The sequence below is a fragment of the Taudactylus pleione genome, unplaced genomic scaffold, assembly GCF_031769625.1.
Source record: "Taudactylus pleione unplaced genomic scaffold, aTauple2 ptg000061l, whole genome shotgun sequence".
Taxonomy (NCBI): domain Eukaryota; kingdom Metazoa; phylum Chordata; class Amphibia; order Anura; family Myobatrachidae; genus Taudactylus; species Taudactylus pleione.
The window spans coordinates 17,504,666-17,528,369 of record NW_028284463.1 but is presented as its reverse complement, the minus strand read 5'-3'; the positions used below and the strand labels follow the sequence as shown (position 1 = coordinate 17,528,369).

The window sequence follows — 23,704 nt, the reverse complement described above, 5'->3', positions numbered from 1 at the left end:
GATTAGGTGACCGCGCGTCTCATACATTCCATTCCATAGTCACTTTACCTCTCAAATAAAGTAAAACCGTTATAGGAACGTATCGCAGCTAGTTTTTACGTTTGGGTGCACATGGGAACCCCAGAACTTGCGCTGCTTTCATTTAAAAAAAAATATAAATAAAATAATAAATTTCCTGAAACTTTTTGTTTTCAGAATTCCCACAATTCCTCTCCATTTAGGGTAACTTTTGCGGAGCTACTTCTGCAGCATGAAGAGGCGTGAAGCGCTCAGTACAGCTGGTTAGTGGCCGGCAGAAAACCCACATTTCCCCATATACAGTAGGGACACCTGCTAATATCATCACAGCTTTTACAGGGCAGGAAAAGCCAGATCATGGCAACTGAACTTCAATTGATCCTCACAGTTACTATGGAAACCGAGGCCTGTGCGGGCTGTGAAGACACACACACACACACACACACACACACACACACACACACACACACACACACACACACACACACACACACACACACACACACACACACACACACACACACACACACACACACACACACACAGTGTAAACAGATGGAGGAAGATGGAAAAGCAGATGATCAATTCGCTGACATTACCTACAGATGTGGGGCTATGCAGAGGCAGCAAAATGACAATGATCCATGTGTGTATAGTATAGCGGCTGGCTGGGACAGTTATTACTGCGACTATAGATAGGACAAACTTGTTCATCCTCACTATGAATCAGCTCTGTACTGCAGCTGCAAAAGGCTTATGGCAACCTGGTGCTTTTACTGCTGCCATGGGACTACAAGACCCAGCATAACCAGAGGATAAAATACTCCAATGATACAAGTGATAGCTGTAACCCATGGCCTCTTTAAGGGATGGGTAAGGGATGTTGGCGCTCAGGATCCCGGCGGTCAAAATCCCAAAGGCGACATCCCGGCAGGGTTAGGATACCGACACCTGTTGGTAGGCATCCTAACCCTTATCCTACCCCTAACCCTCCCTCCCCACACCCTGATCCTCAGGGCCGGCTACAGCGGTCTGAGCACCCTATGCCTGCCCGGTACACTGCGCCCCGTGCGCGATCAAAATTGGGGAGTGGCCTCATCATAGGCCACGCCCCCTAAGTAACGTTATTTGGAGGCGTGCAGCCCAGGATGCTGCTAAGTGGGTGGGAGGAGTGTGGGAGGGAGGGGGAGAGCGGCGCCCGGCCCCTCTAGCAAGCCCGGGCCCAGGTAAATAGTACCCGCTCCCCCCCCCCCCTCGGCGCCCCTGCCGCCAGCATATTAACTAAATCCCCTCTACTTATTTATCCGCAGTCAGCTTTAAGTATTATTGTTCACGTTCTTTGAAAAAGTGTTTAATTCTTTAGTTAGTTATGTAATGAGACAAAAGGCAACAATAGAACCATCAGTAATAGAGTGACAGTGTTAATTAGCAGTGTCGGAAGTATCTTTATCTGTCTTATCTAATACTGGTAAATACATTATTTCACTGTAGGCTCCACGATAAATCAGTAACCTCTACCTCAATGCAATTTACGAGTCATAATCGTGAGCTCTATAATTGGGTTAATGGAACTTTTGCTATGATGCAGAGAATGATAAACTGTACTTTTGCGCCTATCCATCCACGTCAATAGCGCTTTAGACGGAATTCAATTGTTTCCAGCTCCCTTTGCGCCCGACGGAGATATTCAATTGTTGCTCCTGTCGGGCGCGATCAGCTGCCAGTGCTCCATTTCAGCTCACAGCCCCAGGGGAGTGCGAGCTAAAATGGGCAAAAAAGTGGGCTCAAACGGCACTTTTCGCGATTGCGCCCAGCACTTTGGTCGGGGGAAGCTGATTTACGCGGCTAAACCCAACCACTTTGGGCACAATCAGCGCGAAAAGCAGTAACAATTGAATAGCGCCCTGCGATCTCTTGTCACTTTAGACAGGAGATCCGGACTGCGAAACAATTGAATACCGCCTTTTGTTTATTTATTTTTTAAATCATATTTCCTTATTTTTGTGAAAACCCATGTCATATCCATGGCAGTCAGAAACTTGGATTGGTATAATCCTTTTGACTAGTTTAACGATATTGGGCCGGATTACATTAGCCGCGAAAAGCCGAGATCGGCGAAAAGTGCAATGTTTTCTCTTCGTGTTTTGAGGCGAAGTTTTTCGCCTGCTTACTCAATGCGCGCACCCGCTTTTTGCCCTATTCAATTGTAAAACAAACTAAACGCATATGGGCGAATACAGCGAATAGCGGAACTGCCGAAAAAGTCAGTTTTTTGGGGGGGAAATCAGTCTGCACCCTCAATAAAGCCTATTTCACCAAGGGAATCAATATAGAGTGTATTATTAGCCATAATAAAAGTAATTAGGGATCTTATTTTGAGTCAAAGGGCTGTTACAGTATATATATGTATATTTGCATATGTGTGGAAGAATTATATTAAGCCATGTATTTTATGAAAAAAATTTGCTGTAGTTAAATTGGGGGTACATGTAAATGGATACTAGTATATTTTGGGGGTTGTAAAGTGCATAATATTTTTTCCTTAAATACACCTGCTGCAGCCTCCTGCAATCCTAAAAACACCTGTCCCATCCATAGAGCCCCCAAAATTACCTGTCCCAGTACTTTAGCCCAATTGTCAAGCACTTTTTGCATTTTCACACCAAAAATTACGTCTTTTTCTAGGGGGTATTTAGAATTTTTTATTTTTATTTCCTAATTAGTCATTATGGGGGGCAGCGGGTGCCCAATGGGTTCTGAACCAAGTTCCCACTTTTTAGCTCAAAAGTAGGGACTTTGCATTTCTTTTCTCCCTTTTGATGGAGAAACTTTTTTGCCTGTTTTTGCCTATGGAGTTTAGTTTTCGCCTAGGCAAAAACGTCCTGGAATTGAATAGGGCGATACTTCGGAAACTGTTGAATACCGTGCATCGGCGAAAACTTTTCGGCGATCGCTGCTTTGAATAGGTGCCATTATAGTGAATAAAACCCAAAAAAACATTTCAAACAGATTATTATTGGGCATCATGGTCACTTTTTTGGGATACGCAAGCCGAAATATCTGCTCTGATGCCCGATATCAGCTCCAATATGGCAACATAAGTGGCCTGCATTAGTTACACAAGACTTGCCTTGATGACAGTAAGTCATACTTTGTAGACATTGAGAGAGCCCCTCGTGGACATTCCCAGAGGGGGAAGCCAGGTGGGAGGTGCGCCATGCACATGGGTAGGGGGCTTGGTGATGGGATTTTGGGCTTTATTCAGAGGCGGCCATACGGTCTACGACCACACGGCCGCCTCGATGTTTGTCTAGTGCGCATGCGCAACGTCGGTCGTAGTGGGTCTCTTTCCAAAGGGGGTGAGCTGTCGATGTTGATTGACAGCTCGTCCCGTTTGGAAGGCGGGCCGGGGGGGTGGCAGCCCAAACGGAGGCGTTCCCATGGGAACGCCTGCCGTTTGGGGGAGGCCCCACTGACATCACTAGTGATGTCAGTGGAGAGCTTCTCGTCGTAAGCCCCAATGGTCGCGATGGTCAATGACCATCGCGACCAACACCCTAGCGGTCATTAGAGCTGTGGGTGTTAACCCACAGCCTAACGACCGAAACAGAGGCGGCCGGTCAGGATGCAGTTTCTGAGTGACCGCTTGCATCCTCCGACCGCCTCTGAATGAGGGCCTTTGTCTTTGTGGCCCCACCTGCTGCTGTACAGATTCTGAGTTGGACGGATCTTAGCCGGATCACTCCTTCTCTGCCCTGGATGGACAGTGGGCGGCAGTGTGGCTGTCGCACACGAGATCCGTTATAGGAGTGCCGTGGGCATGTAGCTAGATCTCCGTGCTGCTCTGAGCTGGGCAGATGGAGAATAGAAGCCTGTCTCTATGACAGATCTCTAGCACGGGGCAGGTGCAAGTGGCGATACTAATGATGAAGCTAGCGGCTGCGAATGAAAAACAGTGGGCCGCTTCGGCTTCCCGCTTAAAGCCGTACAGAGTTAGGGTTAGGGTGAAGATTAGGATTAGAAAAAAAAATGGTGCCAACAATTTATGTGTCGACCATTTACATGTCGACCTTTTGAAGCTGTTGACTTTCTGTACCGTCATAGCTTTTTTTCATGTCGACCAAATTAGTGTTGACCTTTTTTTTATTGTCGACCTTTTGTATCACACCTGTTATATATGCATGCAAAGAAAAATGTAAGTTGGCAATGTTTATTTTTTTTAATTAGAGTAATACAGAGTGCTAAGGCACCTATCAGATCACTAGGAACTAGCTGCATTCTCAGGGTTACTGGTTCCACCCTCACAACAGCTGCTCTGTATAGGGGCCGGAGGCGCTATACAGTGCAGGGAGCGAGTATGGTGTTTCATCCACCAGGACACATCCTGCTCTGCAAGACACAGCGCATTTACTCTTCTAGCTCCAGACAAACCACATTATGTCATCGTGATCTCCCTGCTGCCTTCCGTTACGCTTTGTAACCTGTGCCGCACGTAGAAAGCGGATGTGATGAGAGCTTTCACATCCAACAGGCCCTCGTTTACCTGATAATTGTCCCATCATGCTGTGTGTGTGGTGTGTGTGTGCAGCATTTGAGACGTGTGTTTTGGTGTTGGGGGTTATAGCCGTACACAGCAGCTGACCCCTGATCACGCTTAATCTACATTGTGCGACCCCAAGTGTCAAGGGCTGCCAGGCCACTCTGATTAGAACTATGTACATATGGCCCCACGCAGACCAGTCCCATAATTACCTAACTGCTGTCCCTGTGAATATTGATCCCTGAAAAACCCTTCCTTTCACCACTGATACCCCACATGCACACCGTGAGGGGCCGAGGATCTAAATGGATCCACCTCGCACTCTGGAACCTCCTCCCACTGGAAAGAGCGAGCGACATCTGTAGGTGGTGTTAATTATCTTTTGGTTTCCTGTGCTTAATGAATAGGACAACCAGAATGTCCCCAGACACAGCGATATCTCCTGTGTTAGTCCATTCATACTGTAAATAGGAATGAATCTCAAAACGAAGTTTATCATGCGGAAGCTGTCGTTTCCCCATGACTATTGGGGCAGCCTCCCAGAGGCGTATTAACTGTTGAGGCACCCCCTCCATGCTGAGAGCCCCCCTGCCATCTGCTGGTGGCGGCATCTTCTGTGGGATATTCGGGAAGATGGTGCACAGTGCCAGAGTCTTTGCTAATATTTGCGAGAGCACCATCCTTCGCCTGGAAAATAGCTCCAGCAGCAGATTAGGCTCCTCAGGAACATTAAATATGGGGCACTCACTGCAAGTACACTGTACGGTCTATTTGGGGGGGTAATGCGTGCGGTGTGGATCTCCATGGACCCTGGGGCCCATGGGCACCACACACTTTGCACCAATATATATGGCGCTGCAGTCTCCGTTGATAAATAGGGCCCCCTAGTCTCTTGGAATGTCCTAGAGTCTCAGGGATTATTGTGAGAGTCCCTGGACTTCCGATGGAGCGGGCAATCCCCTGACCTGTACATTTTTATATTACATAAACTGGTGCTCATGAGCAGTGCAGCTTCATTACAGTTTTTCCAAACAAGTACTTTGGCTTCCCCTACAAATCTTACCTCCCTGGTGACTCGCCTGGCACAGGTCTGTGTTTATGATCCTGCAAGCCGATAGCTGGAGAAAAGATTAGCGCTCTCCAGTATAGTCTGTAGCTGTGTCTCAGGCTCCTCGTTCAGCTTAGTACCCGTTTTGTGACCGTGATCTGTGCTTCAGTTGAGAGACAACACTAAACTTTGCACAAGAGCTACAATTACAGCTGCCCCACTGACGCTGTGATACAGAACCGTTCTCCAAGGACAGGATAGATAGAAACCTACATACAGTATAATCACTGATTTCTGAACACACTATCGGTATAAAAGAAAGCTTGAACTGAGCCAAAATCAATCTTCAGGATCACTGCCTATAATGAGGGTAATATCCATTATCTGAAGCCAACTCTTAAGATCCCATGGCAATCTAGCAGAAGAGGATTATAATAGGAAATGAGGAGGGACACTGCCTTTCCCATTTACTAGTCCATTGGTGTAAATATACGAATGCAGGATCTGAAATATTGTTTGCAAGCGGTAAATTAATCTTCTCAATTAAAAAGGAAAAGTTGTGTATTCCCGATGAGTTTGAGAAGATGGTCTTGCTGTGTATTCTTAGAAATATGTTTATGTTTACATATAGTTTGCTAGGTACAATATTGTAATATAACTGATATACAGTAACTGTAATATGTGTATTGTGACAGAAGCACTGGGGACGTTGTTGATGGGAGATATGTATGCCCCAGGTTCCTAACTTCTGTCTGGTGATCACAAAGGTAATGAGCAGCTGTGAGAGGCTGATAAAAGTATGTGTCAGTGTGCTACTCTCTCTCTTACTACCTGGGGGAAGCAGACATGTAAGTTCTGTTGTTTCTTTTTTGTGTGTGAGTGGCACATTAGAAAGGGAGTGCTCTATTTAGTTTAGAGCCTTGTCAGGCCAGGATTTTTATTTTTCTTTTCTTTTGTTTTTATGCTGCAAAATGAAACTAGCTTGTACTGAGGCTCTGGACTGGTGTGCTGTTGATTGGCTGCTGCATAAGACAAGCTGCCGTTAACCCCCGGGAGATGGCAGTCCTAGCCTGGTCTTGCATTGTGTGTGTGTGGGGGGTGTATATAAATATATGTACATCTTTTAGTCACTGAATTCCTTTGGAGAATGTCCAGGTGGGAGGTACAGAATGTGTGGTGTGAAATGCATGTGTGCCCCCCCAAATATACAGTGTATATATATATATATATATATATATATTCCACACCCATGTGCATTAGTACTTAATGAGGAGGGGGCAGTCAGGAATAGTGTAGGCTAAGGTTAATTAGTACTTTTTGGGCGTTGTGCTACAAATATACTGTGTATAACACTCAGCCGGCAGTGCAGGGGTATCTTGCAGAATGGTTTTGCAGTCTCCCTTTTTTTCTAGGTTGTTTTACTACATTAATTTACAAAGTAGGTCAATAAGGGTGTTGGGGATTTATTGCTAATGGAGGCATGGATACAGTGCATAAACACCACAAAAGAGAGCCTGATTCTAAGCAATAGTCTAAATAAAGGATCATCAGATTTTAGTTTAATCAAAATACGCACAGGCCTGTAAACACCAGAGTCCTGTCTAGAACAGAATATACATGGTATATCGTACATGTTGATTGAATATTTTCACTTATTTTATTTGATTAGTTATTGATTTGTTGTTTGGACTGTACAGGAGGCAGTGTTGAATAGTGGGACATAGCATAGGGTGGGAGGAGGGGGTTAGGTACAGTATGACTACGTGTAGGATATTCTCAGGCAATATGACTTAGCGTTGGCTCAACCACTGGTCACAAGGCTGTCTTTACGTAAAATCATTACCACCTTCGTTAGTCGCAATACAGTGGGCCTGATTCAGAGGCGGACGCTCTTTGAGAGCGCTCGCTCTGAATCAGGGTGTCCCTGTTTTTTTTTAAAGACGGCCTCCTGGTCGCTCGCTAAGCTGTGGGTGACCACCCACAGCTTTAGCGAGCGGCCAAGTGATGGTCGCGATGGTCACGACCATCGTGGCCGTCGAGGCTTGCGACGAGACCCTTGTGGTAGGGTCTCGTTCCCGCAAGCCCCAGTGAGCTTTCCGCTCTAATAGAGCCGGAAGCTCACCACTGACATCACTCGTGATGTCAGTGGGGCCGCCCCCAAACAGCAGGCGTTCGGGAACGCCTCTGTTTGGCCAGCCACCCCCCCTGCCCACCTCCAAAACGGGGCAAGCTGTCAATCACAATCGACAGCTGCCCTGTTTTGGTGCGAGACCTGTAGCGACGGAGCGCCCGACGCTGGCCGGGTCTCGCGCATGCGCAGTGGGGGACCATCGACCCGTTTGCTAGTGCTGTGCGCTCGCGAGCGGGTCTGAATCAGGCCCAGTATCCAATGATGGTACCTTTTGTTTTACAGTTCCGTGGAATGTATCAATTTGTTCCGCTCAGTGTTGTGGTTGGGTACGACAAAGGAAATGATTAGCGGAAATTCTGGGTGGAACAGAATTGATAGCGATATTCTACTCGCAACACCGAAGACCAGAATCCAGTGGATTGAAATTTGGGAGTACAAAAATCAGAATAAGTTGAAGCCTTCAAGGGAGGTAAGCTGGGGAAGTCACTGATCGTAAATACATACCAGTATCATACCATAGGCTGATCATCAATGGTTCATTGTTTTCCACCATCTGTAAGAAACCATTGATGGCCAGCCTATGACGGCGAACTGCACCCCTGCATGCACATAGCACTCGCCATCGGGGATTAGCCACCGATGTTTACCATCAGCGGTTTCTCATTGATGGTGAAACCACTCACAATCATGGTTGTTAACCATCGATGTTTGATGGCCAACACTATTATGCCAAGGGTTCCATGGGGTCTTAATCAGGCTCTGCTGCCAACCATTGTATCCCGTGTGATCCTCTGGGCCTGATTGGTGCACACAATTCCAACGCAATGCAGAAGTTCCCATAGATGAGCAATAACTTGCTAGTTGCGCCAAATGTCCTGAAAAACCCTACGGCGCATGCATTACACAGAGTGTACACTCAATGATTCTACTGCGATCAGGACAGACGGTATCAGAGATGAGGCGGCAAAGTAATGGGCGTTCCTGTGTTGTGACTGGGAGATGGCCTAGCATTTGTTTATTATCAACGCCACGCTTCTGCAAACAGACGCACCAGTGGACACAGCAACGTCCATCTCTGAATGAGGCCCTCTGTGTGTTGTGACATCAGAATGGATGTGTCACAGGAATCTGTGGCAGGATATTACTACATATGACCAGCATTATATTTATTTTAGGCACGTTGCTATAAATTATGGGAAAAAAACCCATAGCTATAAAACCTGAGGGTCTGAGTTACTAAAAAAAAAATCCTAATTTTGTAATTAACATTATTGCCGTTTCCAGGGAGAAACCCTGCAAGAATTAGCCACCCCTTTCAGATATAAAATCCCAGCTTCAACTCTGCTCGGACCCAGGATGCTGAGCTCGGGTTGAAGCCGGGCTACTCCTTTCACATCACCGGGTCATCACCGTTCGCAACAAGCCCGGGTCTTGCAGTGACCCGGGTCCTCTGGAATTCAGGGGGCGTTGGAGATTATGTCATCTCCAAGCGCTACTGTCTACAGCCAATCAATTTCTTTTAGGCCTGACCCGGGTCATCAAGACCCGGATCGTACCTTTTAGACTTGAGCTGGGTTATCAGGAAAAACCCTGATGGCGACCAGTGTTACGAACCTGGGACTGTCAACCCTGGTCGGACCTTTCACACATATACCAGGCCCGGGTCAATGCGCATTCACGTGCAAACACCCGGGTTTAAGGCATGTGAGAAAGGTGTAGTAAATCTAGCCCCAAAGGTTCCAGGATAATCCCATTCATGTACTCTATAAGGGATAAATAATATGTATCTAGGCCTAGAGATAAATAGAAAGTAGCATTGGTGCAGTGAATTGTTAACAATAAATTTGTGTTTTCTGTAGAAAGTGGTCCCATTGCTGTGTGAGGGGCTTGGAGAGGTGCCAGCTTGTGTCTGAGTCTCTCTCTATGGAAGCAGCTTGATGGGACGGTGAGATAAACATGTGGGGCTCTCAACAAGATATTAACCGGTGGCGTGTGTGGCAGATATTTATGGTTAGACGGTCAGTGGTGATAGACCAGGCTCTGCTTTTTGTTTAATCCCCTTTGATTTTTAATCTTGTAAATATGATTTTATGGGCAAGAACAGGAGACACACACTGAGCAAATTCCTCACGTCGTCTCCTTGTCATTGCGAAACAATCTGAGAGGTTTATGTAGAAAGAAATATAACAGTACCTCCCCACTGTATTCCTTTTTATCCTAAAGTGGACACCAATCAGAGGTACCTGAAGCTTTCAACCCTCTAGGAAGTAGTAACATCACTGAGGCAAGAGGCACTCTGTACCTCATGCCTCAGTCATGTTAGTTGTTCTTAGTAGGTGTATTGATTTCATTGTCTTGAATATTACTTCTACAGTGTTGGTGATGGGTAGAGACATTGGAATCATTTGGTTAAATTTTTGAGCATATTTGGCCCATTTCATTCTGGTTCGACAGCTTCGGCCACCGTGCCCCTCAATGTGGCATCTTGAACTTGAGTTCAATGTTCGCTGTTTGAAGTTGGTGGTTACAGTTCTTAAAGATATTAAAATAAACTATATCATATTGCCTGTTTGAGCTTTTATCGTTATATTTTATAGTGTTTTGAACTTTTTATATTTCATTTTTATCAGCACAGTGAAAATTTCTGTGTTCCAGAACAGAATAAAAAAATTTATTTGCAATTCCTTTAAAAATATTATGCAATTTTAGCCGTTAGGCTGGAACATTTTCAGACCGCCTTGCACATGGTCAGACCTGCTCACCTGGCTGGAGTTCCACTAAAAGTTTTGTTCAAACTTAAGTTCGAGTATTTCTTGTAAAGTTTTGAACTTTAGAACTGATACAATGAACCAGTTGAAGAACCATATTGATTTTGAGGATCTCCAGAGTGACAGGGTACACTTTGCTAAACCCAGTCCATGAAACATTCCCCCGGTACGGACCTACGCAGCTACAACACTCAACCATCTTCCATACGTGCTGTATCATCACAAATGTAGTGTTTAGCACTTGGCAGTTGTTATGGTACTGTGGATATATGACCTTGTGCCCAAGAATAATTTAAGTTGTGTTTAATAATCCGGAACTCTATTCGCAGCTATTTAGGTTGGAGGATGATGTGCGGTTTGGAAGTTAAGAGCTATAACCTATTTGGCTGAATTACTGGCAACATTGCGGCTTTCTTTGAAGAAAAGAAGTCCCAGTGTGCTAATGTAGTCACTGGAACCAGTCAGAAATTCACTTTGATTGATTCAGTGCAAGTTGAAAAATAAAGTTAACGTGTGACTGGTTGTTTTGGGTTTTTCACACGTTTGCTTGACTGAATTTTGTTACTAATATGCACTAATATACCATGGTAGTAATCGCAAGTAAGACCCAAGGTTATCATTGTACATTTCCAAATGACCATCACAGCCCACTCTAGTTTGGTCATTTTACCATGGCACTATTATGTAAGGAGCAACATTGTTTTAGAGGCTAACGCTGACCATATTTGTAAACTGGATCCATCACCAACACACAAATGTAGCCCACCATTTTGTGAGTGCAGCCAGCATACAGTTCACCCTAGAAAATGGCTGCCTCCACAGTTTAAAAGTTTGAATAATGAAACAGCCTCATCTCTTCTGAACGATTATAACCCACAGCTTAATTTTTTTTTAGCTTGTTTTATTAAATAGAAAATCCAGACTGGACCCATCCCTCTGGCCGCCCCCATTTTAGGTACACATTAATGCAGTGGTTCCCAAACTTTCTTGAATCTCAGCGTCCTAGTGTATCAGCATTATTTTCATGGTATATTTAGAGTTTCTAACTGCGAAATTCAACAAAAAATATTAAATATAGTAAATTGTGCTTACAAATCTGTCTCTGGGATAGGTATTTGGTGGTGGACAGGGTTGTGCTTCTGTTTGTCCACAGTATGACCGGCAGCCACCAGCTCTGATTTTTCCTATCACTTGGACTATAAATTATGATTTGGTCCTGGACCACCAACCCCCGGCACCAATGTAAGTGCCCTGCAGCACCAAGTTTGGGAAGCAGTGCATTAATGTGGAGTTCAGCGATAGAACTGTTTGGCTTGTCTTATTAGAATAATATAGATATATTGTACTCTAATTCCAAGTAATATATTTTTTCCATTTCCGGTTTTCTTTCAATATCATTATTCAGCTTGACTTGAAATTGCACTAATAATTGATGTTCCATCCTCATGTTATTCTATGGAAAAACTAAGTCTCCCAGGTGTCCACAAATCTTTTCCACTATATTGTTTCCATACAAGAATATCCGTATTACGTGTTCCAGCATGCCTTTTACATGCAACTAATGAGTTAGTCAATTAAATGACACTAGCTTCCCTAACGTCACTATTTTTCCTGAGCAGTGGGAGCTGATAGGGGAGTCAGAATTACTTTCATTTCTTTATTCGGTGTGATCATGTGTTTATAGATGGTTTTGTTTATTTTAAGTGTGCTTGTGGCCTACAGTGGAGGCAGCCATTTTATGGTATGAACCAGTGCTCATTAGGAATGCAGCCTATCAATCCACTAGGAAGCAGTGACATCACTGAGACACTTTATGGGCACTGTAATACAGCACGGGGTCCTAGTGGATTGATTGGCCACTTTCAGCCAAAACAAAATGTCTGCCTACACTATGTGTAGCTTGGAAGTACACTTTAAAGGGTATACAATCGGGGAGCCGGCTGCCTTAATACCGGCAGCCGGATTCCCGACTGACATATCCCGGCGAGGGTGAAATATATCTAGACGCCTGTCATTTCCCCGACGCCGGGAGACCGGCGCCCAGCATCCCGATCGAAGGGATGCCGGGCACCGCTAGCAGACAGCCTGGTGGGGGGAGGGTTAAGTTTAGGACACCCGGGGGGGACTTAGGGTTAGGCACCCCCCCCCCCAGGAGGGTTAGGGTTAGGCTAGGGGGAGGGAGGGTTAGGGTTAGGCACCCCCAGGGGAGTTAGGTTTAGGCAGCGGGGAAGGGGGGTTAGGGTTAGGCACTTAGAGGGGGGATTAGGGTTAGGCACTTGGGGGGGAGGTTAGGGTTAGGCACACCTAAGGAGGGTTAGGGGGTTAGGTTAGGTTAGTCAATACTTTCCTATCGACGATCGGGATTTCCAGCGCTGTCGGGCTTCCGCTGCCGGGAACTCTGCTTTGGTCGGCCAGGCGCTGCGGCCGGCGGTATTTCATACCGATTCCCTTTAAAGACATACTGCAATAAATGCATAACTCCCAAGATGAATGTATTATACTGTAAAATTATTGAACCAACTAGAAACCGTCCAACACAACCCATTTCTTCCAGTACATAGCAGCCTGCGGACGATTTTTCAAGTGAATTTCCAGTTGCCATAGATTGTGGTTAATGAATGATGTTTATAAAAAATATCATCAACTATTTAAATTGAGCATGAGTTGCTGCAACTGGGAAACCAGGAGCAGGCAATTAGATACTGGGTGAAATGTGTCACATTGGAAGGTGCTCAATTATTTTCATGTTACACTACTAACAAGTTACTTAAGTTTGTACTCTGCAAACCAGGCACTCAGTAAATGTGTTTTCAGCTTCACAGATGTCTCTCTTTGTACTTACAGAATTATCCAAACCTCTCGTGAAAATTAAATTTGAACATTATTTATTTTATTGTTTGGGGGGGAGGGGGAGAGTTCTGTTTTATCCACATTAATCTGGTAACCGTTCCCCTAAACACAATACAGGCGGCCATTTTGTAGGCTGAAGAAATGTTCATTACGGTGTCGTATTGACTAGAAACCTGCGACATGTCTGGGCTCACGTTTCATGAGGTGGAATTTCATGCAAAGTTGATAGGCTGCGTTCTTATGGCTCATACGTCAGCGCGCAAGAATTGTTGTCTCCGCCGCGTGGAATTGACAGGTGCTGTAATTTTCCATTTTAAAATATTAGCGGATTAATGTACTTCATACCCAAAAGATGAAGTGTGTGTCAGCTAGATCTTTGGACTGACAGTGTTGTAGTACTCTTTGATGATTAACTACAGTATGGAATTTACAAATACATTAAGCTATGTCAACGTAAAGGTGAAACACACTGGAAGGGTTCTGTTCCGCTGCAAAGTGTGATTGATGCAAAATTGTGGTGCAACATCTTTTATCTACTTTCAAAAATATATTTATAAATGTTATTAGTTACTCATATAATACATAACTTCAAATACATTATTTGTCATTCTACCTTCCTTAAGTGTTTTTCACCAGAAGCTATTATATCATCAAGGCAGAGGTGTTTATTTGAATTTTCCTGTGCAGAAGATGTTATTCAATATACAATATTCCATTAGATGTGTTCTATCCATGGACAGCATAAACGAACTGGTAATATATAAATACTTTGATGAAAAACACAAAAGTAATTAAGAATCATTACGGTACAGTAGAGTATTTGGTAAATGATACAATAGAACAGAGGCCCTGATTCAGAGCTGGACGCTCTGACAGAGCGCTCGCTCTGAATCAGGGCCGTCCCTCCTACCTTTTGGAGCGGCCTCCTGGCCGCTCGCATAGCTGTGGGTGACCACCCACAGCTATAGCGAGCAGCCAAAATGATGGTTGCGATGGTCAAGACCATCGCGACCATCAGGCTTGCGACGAGACCCTTGCGGTAGGGTCTCGCTGCCGCAAGCCCTGGAGTGCTTTTGGCTCTATCAGAGCCAAAAGCACTCCCACTGACATCACTAGTGATGTCAGATGGGGCCGGCCCCAGACGGTAGGCGTTCCCATGGACACCAAAGGGGGCGTGCTGTCAATCACCATCGACAGCACGCCCCCTTTGGTGCGAGACCCATAACAACGGCTTGGCCGTCGTTATTCGGGTCTCGCGCATGCGCACAACAGAGCCGTCTCCATCGTGCGCATGCGCACTTGGGCAACATTGACCCGCTTGCGAGCGCTCAGTGCTCGCAAGCGGGTCTGAATCAGGCCCAGAGTATCTAGTAAATCAGTGATTCTCAAACTCTGTCCTCAGGACCCCACACAGTTCACGTTTTGTAGGTCACCCAGCAGGTGCACAGGTGTACTCATTACTCACTGACACATTTTAAAAGATCCACAGGTGGAGCTAATTATTTCACTTGCGATTCTGTGAGGAGGCTTGGGAAACATGCACTGTTTGAGGTCCTGAGGACCAAGTTTGAGAACCTGTATAGTAAATGATGCAGTGCAGAAGAGTATTTAGTAAACAATACAGAACCGTGGATTATTTAGTAAACAATATGTTACAGCAGAGAATTTAGTAAATGACACAGTACAGCTAAGAAGTTAGTAACTGATACAGTAAAGCAGAGTATTTAGTAAATGATACAGTACAGTAAAGTATTCAGTAAATTATACAGTAAAACAGATGATTTAGTAATTGATACAGTAGAACAGACTATTTAGTATAGGAGAGTATTAACTAACTGATACAGTACAGCAGAGTATTTAGTGAACAATGCAGTAGAGCAGAGTATTTAGTAAATGATGCAGTACGGCAGAGTATGTAGTAAATTATACAATATAGCTGAGTATTTAGAAGACTATTTAGTACAGCAGAGTATTATTAAATGATACAGTACAGCAGAGTATTTAGTGAACAATGCAGTAGAGCAGAGTATTTAGTGATACAGTACAGCAGAGTATTATTAAATGATACAGTACAGCAGAGTATTTAGTGAACAATGCAGTAGAGCAGAGTATTTAGTGATACAGTACAGCAGAGTATTATTAAATGATACAGTACAGCAGAGTATTTAGGGCCTGATTATGGATCGCAACTGCAACAGCGTACACAGTTGGACAATTGTTGCATACTGTGCATGAATATGCATCGCAGGTAGTCAGCGCTCGTGGTCGGTGACGGGTCAGTGGTTGGAGAAATGCAGGTGTGTCAGTGCGTTTGAACGCCATTACACGGGCGTGCATAAATTAGCCACTGCGATAGCATATGCAGCTGGAGTACATACTGCGTGAAACGAGGTTAGTAATTTCTAAGTAAGGTCAGGGCTGCTGTAATTGTGCATGAGGGGCCGATGTTACCGATGTATACGGAGCACTGCAAGGTATTACGGATGTGAGATATCGGTAGTGGGAGGCAGTGGGCGTCTCTATGCTGGCAGTGTTACGTCAGTGCGATAGCATTCATTAGAATATTTTCGCAGCAGACCTGCGTGCGATTTTGGAGCTGCGATCGCAACAGCGATCCGTAATTAAACAGGCCCTTAGTACTTGATAAAGTAAAACAGAACATTTAGTAGACAATTTAATATAGCTGAGTATTTTGTAGATGATACAGTAGAGAAGAGTATTTTGTAGGCGATTTAGTATAGTAGAGTATTTAGTGAATGATACGTAAAGTAGAGTATTTAGTAGGCGATTTAGTATAGTAGAGTATTTAGTGAATGATACGGTAAAGTAGAGTATTTAGTAGGCGATTTAGTATAGCTGAGTATTTAGTGAATGATACAGTAAAGTAGAGTATTTAGTAGGAGATTTAGTATAGTAGAGTATTTAGTGAATGATACAGTAGAGTATTTAGTAGGCGATTTAGTATAGTAGAGTATTTAGTGAATGATACAGTACAGCAGAGTATTTAGTAGGCGATTTAGTATAGTAGAGTATTTAGTGAATGATACAGTAAAGTAGAGTATTTAGTAGGCGATTTAGTATAGTAGAGTATTTAGTGAATGATACAGTAAAGTAGAGTATTTAGTAGGCGATTTAGTATAGTAGAGTATTTAGTGAATGATACAGTACAGCAGAGTATTTAGTGAATGATACAGTAAAGCAGAGTATTTAGTGAATGATACAGTACAGCAGAGTATTTAGTGAATGTTACAGTACAGCAGAGTATTTAGTGAATGATACAGTACAGCAGAGTATTTAGTGAATGATACAGTAAAGTAGAGTACTTAGTAGGCGACTTAGTATATCAGAGTATTTAGTGAATGATACAGTAGAGTACTTAGTAGGCGACTTAGTATAGCAGAGTATTTAGTGAATGATTCAGTAAAGCAGAGTATTTAGTGAATGATACAGTACAGCAGAGTATTTAGTGAATGATACAGTAAAGCAGAGTATTTAGTGAATGATACAGTACAGCAGAGTATTTAGTGAATGTTACAGTACAGCAGAGCATTTAGTGAATGATACAGTACAGCAGAGTATTTAGTGAATGTTACAGTACAGCAGAGTATTTAGTGAATGATACAGTACAGCAGAGTATTTAGTGAATGATACAGTAAAGCAGAGTATTTAGTGAATGATACAGTACAGCAGAGTATTTAGTGAATGATACAGTAAAGCAGAGTTATTAGTGAATGATACAGTACAGCATAGTATTTAGTGAATGTTACAGTACAGCAGAGTATTTAGTGAATGTTACAGTACAGCTGAGTATTTAGTGAATGATACAGTACAGCAGAGTATTTAGTGAATGTTACAGTACAGCAGAGCATTAGTTAATGACACAGTACAGCAGAGCATTAGTTAATGACACAGTACAGCAGAGCATTAGTGAATGATACAGTACAGCAGAGTATTTAGTGAATGATACAGTACTGCAGAGCATTTAGTGAATGTTACAGTACAGCAGAGCATTAGTTAATGACACAGAATAACAAATAGTTTAGTAAAACTTGCAGAAGCAATGTGCAAAGCAGTAATTACGTTTGCTGGAAGGCAGAACCCCTCTTGGTGCTGGTATATCGCTATGTAATCTGGTGTTATTATAAAGTGTGTCCAAAGGACAAGAGACAACTTGTAGTATTTCCCTCCTATGTTGAGGAATCGCATTGGGACCTTATCCTTAAAAAGTGATGTCATCTATTTTCTGCATTTTAACTGGGATTTAATATTCGATTTATGTTCTAAAATGGGTAAAAATACATTAGTGTGATGTTTATAAGACACCCTAGTGTGACTCTGTTGTGTATGTTACTGTGTAACCCTCCTCTGCCTTCACCCTACGGTGCAATTTGCCTTAACTCCTTCCTCTCCACGTGGTTCGAGCACTTCAGTATGCTGGTCATCTTGCTGAATTGTGTCACGCTGGGAATGTTTCAGCCTTGTGAGGATGTGGACTGTTTGTCGGAGAGATGCACAATCTTAGAGGTAAGACTTTAACTAACTTTGGGGGCAGTTTTACCGTGGGAGGGTACAGTAATTATTCCGAAAACAGTGCTCAAAAAATGTTTTGCCTAATTGCCATTTTGTTGTCCAGGATCATATTGGCCGGCTGGAGAACCATGATCAGGTGGCTCTGGCAGGTACAGGCTATCTAGCTGCTAGCAAAACATTTCTGCAGAACGTTCCACGCTGGCACAAGTCTTGTGGGAAATCAGTTTATATTTAAATCCCATTCCAAAATAGGACGTAGCATTATGTATTATTAACAACAAGCAGTTCTCCAGCTAATCAGCAGCCAGGCCCATGCTTTGGAGGGTTCAGACTTCTGACCTTTGGGAAAACACACTTAACCCTTTCCCGGCCAGCCCATTTGTTACTAACGAAGTGATTTGTTTCTATTTTAAAAATTTTCAACACATAACTTTTGCGGAAACTGATTGAATCTCCGGATTTGGCCTGGGAAATATCCATTTTTACTAATTCACATACGAAAAAATATGTAAAAAACAAAAAATAAAAATAAAAATCAGTTATATTTTTGGACACTCGTTCTGCAAGAGAGACTCTTTCTATGAGGTGGTAGAGTTTATTTTCTTCGAGGCCATAAAGTGTCAAAATTGAATAATGAGGGATGGACAAATTGATTTAGAAATTCACTAATTAAATTGCTCCAGCTTCGTCCAAATCTTCGTACCTTACAGACCCCTCTGGTACTCATGCTGTCTAATGTCTGTGTATGCTGCTACATATGATTGGGAGCTGTCACTTATCTGCGGCCTGGTTACTGATTATTCTAATCTTACTCTCCACTTCTGTTCTGAGGGCCCTGCTGGTACATAACGCCAATGCCTGATTTGCCTGTTTTTTTTTTTATTGTTTTACATCCCACCTACTGTAGGTACATTTTTCTGATTTCCCCCCCCCCCCTCCCCAAATTACTGACATCTTCACCCCTATCTCACCTCTTTATTTAATTCAGTACTGTAGTAAATTCCCCAATATAGATGAAACAATCAGATATTAGCTATAAACCTTCTATTGGATGAGGTGTGTCATGTGTGCAGATCACTTAACAACAAATATAATAATAATATTATTATTATAATAATAATAATAATTAATAATAAATAAAAACACATACTAAAATTTAGCAGAAAACTGTTAGCTATTTTCTTATATTAAATATATATGTAGAAGAAAGTATGGTGGCAAAGAAAAGACGGGCAGAATCCACATTGCACAATAACAACCAACAACATGCAATGTAGGCGGACACCCCCCAAGGTGCACAACTCAACTATGACACAGCCATAACACAACAAAGGGTATCCACTCGACCTTCTAACTTGACTACCCACCCGGTTGGGTGATGAAGCTGCCCCCGGTCAAGGTGGCCAGCATAACTAATACCCCTTTTACACCAGAGCTAAAACCCGGGTTATTGCAGGGTTAACCCGGGTAGCTCCTTGGTGTATAAGGGGACAGGGTTGGATTCCCGGGTGGAGTGACCCGGCAATCCAACCCAGGTAACTTGCAGGGTTTAACACGGGAATGACCTGTGAAACCCTGCAGTGTAAACGACGCGATCCGGGTTACGATGACCTGGAGTGTTCAGTATGCCGGATGATTGGCCGGCTTCAGTGGCGCTTGGAGATGACGTCATCTCCAAGCGTCCACTTCCACGCCGGAAGAGCCGGGTCACTGCAGACCCGGCTCCGGTGTGAACGGCGCCGACTCGGGAATATCCTGGGTCGGCGCCGGCTAAATTCCGGGTCTGATTCGGTTTGGAACCCTATTGCAACCTCTGGGTCAGAACCGGAATTTAGGCATAAAAGCAGTATACTATAACAGTCAGCGAAGGGAGCGCACCCAAAATTAATGATTGCATCCAGACTGGTGAGCGGCTGTGATGTCCATGAAAGATGATGTTTTGCCTCATTCTGAGATCTGACCTTGGCGGGAAGATCCGAACCAAAACTGAACCGCTCATGTCTACTAAAGATGCACATGATCAATTTGAGTATTTTATACCAAATTTGCCACAGATTGTTGCACTTGAGCTAATAATAACAAAAAATCCCATTCGTCAAATAATCTGGAGTGATCATCCTATCAATTTATACATTAACTGGGATTTATCGGTGGCCTGACTATTGTAACCTTCAATTCTACGGGTATTTGGTACAGTGCAGCGTTGTCTGATTAACTTATATTGTTATATCATCACATCATTCATTGCTTGTAATTACCTACACCATGAATTAGAAGTACACAGGTAAATCAGTGCTTGCTCTATTAGCTGGTATATTTTTTAGAACGCACTGGGTGTGTCCATCCTTTCTAACTTAAGGTCCTTTTTGTATCTGGAAGCTTATACAGGGTGTTTCACTCGCTATTAGCCCCAAAGTTTTTCTTATAACTTTTAAAGCATTTGACGTAGTTTAGTGAAATGTGACACCTTCATACCTTGGTCTATGAGAAACACGAGGACGTCACAGGAGGTGTTGAAAGTGTTCGCCATTAGCATCCAGACCAGCTTGAACGAGTCGTTCCATGTTCTAGTAGGTTTTAACCAACATATTGGGAGTCACAGTCTCAGTTTCCCGCGGAATGATTTTCTCTGAGTGCTATGAGAGTCCGTGGCTGGTTGTGGTACACTTTCCATTTTAACATGCCCATAGGAAGAGATACACGTTGTTCAGCTGTGTACCGATTCCTATCAGCACGTAACACACAGGCACGAAGAATGTGGACGCCACAGTACACAACACCACTGTCAGAAGCAGGAATACCTACTGACTAGCAGTGGCAGCTCCATAGTTGGGGCTGCAGCACTGTCCGAAATTCAAATAGGGGAAACACACCAACTGCCACCCTCACTGACATCTGCACTGGCAGTTGGTGGATCCCCTATTTGAATTTCAGACTATGCTGCTGACTAGAGTGGTGAACAGCTGGCCTTCACTTGGCGCATGCGTGATCAGCTGGTCTGGATGCTAATAGCGATCACTTTCCACACTTACTGTGACTTCCTCGTGTTTCTCATAGGCCAAGTTATGCCTGAGGATGACAATTTGTATGAAGAAAAGGAAACATTCCCATGATAACACATATGAAAAAAACATCCCTTTGAGAATCTGTCATCCCATTGATGAAATTATGATACAGAGGGAACTTTATTGCCACCCATGACTTTTGTTTTATTGTAAGTAAATTGGACGAGGATTCATCAGCACTACTTTATTTTGCTGCATTGGCACTGACATTAGCGGGATGCCGGGGCTTCAGATGCCGGTGGTCAAAATCCTGATGCCAGCATCCCGACAGGGTTAGGATACCGACAACTGTCTGAAGGTATCTTAACTCTCCCCCTCTCCCTACCCCTAACCCTCCCTCCCCGGTGCCTAAATCTAGCCACCCTCCCTAGTGCCTAAACCTAACCTCCCCCTCCCCGCACCCTAAACCTTACCCTACGTTCCTAATCATAGGACTTGCTATATTGACTTTAAATGGTCTGAACCTGAGGCTCATACATAGGCGGATCCAAATGCGGATGTAGCAAAAAAAATACTAAAAATTGGATGACATTTTGTCCGATGTGCCCAATCTGTGCTTGCAGATTCAGGTGACCTATCATTATAAAATAAAATTAAATGTGGCCGCTTATTTCCACAATTGTTGTGAAGTTGGGTCGGGGATTGATGATGTAGAGGACAGAATCAAACAATTAGTTGCAATTCCAATTAAGCCTAAAACTAAAACGCCTGCTTTAGTAGCAACTTTATCTGAGACGCACAAATTTTCCCATCCCACCCCTCTCAAAAAATGCTAGTACAGGTATTGTCTGTTGCTCAAACCAAGCCGACCATCCATCACTGACAGGGACAAAACATGGTGTAAAGGAAAATTGTCCACAGCAGCCCCTATAAATGCTTCTCACTTGTGGTTGCCCTGGAGGGGATGTTGGAGCTTGTGGCCACGTCGGGACGTTTAGGCCCCATCTGTGCGGGCCACCTCGAAGGGAAACATAGCCCACACCATGTTAGGTTGGTACTTTGGGCCTGATTCAGAGGCGCTCGCTGTTTGCGAGCGCTCGCTCTGAATCAGGGCGTCTTTGTTTTTGTTCCGGCCTCCAGGCCGCTCGCAAAGCTGTGGGTGACCACCCGCAGCTATTGTGAGCGGCCTGGCGATGGTCGCGATTATCGCGACTATCGGGCTTGCGTCGAGACCCTGCGGGAGAGTCTCGGCTCCCGCAAGCTCGAGTGGACTTCCTGCTCTAATAGAGCAGGAAGTCCACTACTGACATCATGAGTGATGTCATTAGGGCCGTCCACAAATGGCAGGCGTCCCTAAGGGAACACCCGCGTTTGTGCAGCCACCCCCCCCCCTCCCCACCTACAAAACGGGGCGAGCTGTCAGTCAACATCGACAACTGCCCTGTCTTGTAGTGAGCCCTGTAGGGACGGAGGTGCCGTCGCTCGCTTGGGCTCGCGCATGCGCATGCCAGAGGCGGCGCATGCGCAGTGGGGAAACATTGGCCCGCTTGCGCTCGCTGTGCGCTCGCGAGCGGGTCTAAATCGGGCCCTTTGCCCCCCTCCCCACTTCTAGTTTCAGAATGAGAAGACATGCACGGCTGAACAGATTCATTCACAACACGTCTCAGATCATCCTCACATTCCTGTCTGGAAGTGTCTAGGGTGAGCAATATACACCTGAATGTAGGCAGTGGGAGATGAATGTAAAATAAAAATGTAAATAAAAAAAATGTGAGTCATAATTCATTACTGCCATATAGTGCACCCGTCGCCTTTAAATCCTATTCGGACCCCAGCACATTTCAAAATTTAAAATAAATAAGTGACCCCCATCTCTCTTGATAACTACTCTACTCAAAACTTGGTCGTGATAAGTGTAGCACTCGCAAGCAGGTCCATGGTGGCCCAGTGTGCACGCGGCGAGCCCCGGAGCGAGCGTAAAAAGCACTCGCTCCGTGGCTCACTACAAAAGGGTTGGCTGTCGATGGTGATCGACAACTCGCCCCGTTTTGTAGGCGTGGCGGGGGGTGGCTTCCCAAGCGAACGCCTGCCATTTGTGGGCGGCCCCACTGACATCACCAGTGATGTCAGTGAAAGAGCTTCCGGCTCTATTAGAGCCAGAAGCTCTCTGGGGCTTGCGGCCACGAGACCCTACCACAAGGGTCTCGTCGCAAGCCCGATGGTCGCGATGGTCAATGGTCGCGATGGTCTTGACCATCGCGACCATCATCCTGGCCGCTCGCAATAGCTGTGGGTGGTCACCCACAGCTATGCGAGCGGCCAGGAAGCCGCAACTAAAAAAAACAGCGCCCGCCCTGATTCAGAGCGAACGCTTGCTTTTTGCGAGCGCCTCTGAATCAGGCCCTCTGTCCCCGGAGTAGCAGTAATGGGCAGGAATTACTGGCTTTCACTGTTTAGTAATTAGATCGTCAGGCAGCTCCAAAGTTTAGAATCCACAGTTTCATTTGTAACATGATCCTTTAATGTGGCAAAAAAATAAACTAAAATAATAATGCTCGTCTGACTGCACTCTAACGAATCCTTACTAATTAATGTCAATAAGTTTCCATCAGATTTAATTGGGCTATTGCAGATTTCCTTTTTTTAATATAGTAAATATATATATTTTGAACATAGCGTGCCAATGAAATAAACAAGAAAGTCTCCGTATCCGTATTGTAAATCTATTACTCAGTCATTTAATCCATTTGAGGGTCTAGGTGCAAGTTTCCAGTCCCTGCTGTATATTTACTCCCGGTGTTAAGTCGTCGCTGT

At 44.3% G+C, this 23,704-nt stretch overlaps 1 protein-coding gene across 4 annotated transcripts in view; it reads left to right on the top strand.

The window, feature by feature from the left end:
* The window catches only part of CACNA1H (calcium voltage-gated channel subunit alpha1 H), a 577,698-nt gene that overhangs the window by 280,395 nt on the left and 273,599 nt on the right, over positions 1-23,704 (top strand). For 3 of the 4 annotated variants that reach the window (XM_088464812.1, XM_088464813.1, XM_088464811.1), the window contains exon 3: positions 17,768-17,879. The exons of the other annotated variant lie outside the window; for it this stretch is intronic. In XM_088464812.1, the coding sequence (XP_088320938.1) occupies positions 17,768-17,879 (112 nt within the window). The remainder of the gene's footprint in view (positions 1-17,767; positions 17,880-23,704) is intronic. 4 annotated transcript variants of the gene reach the window in all.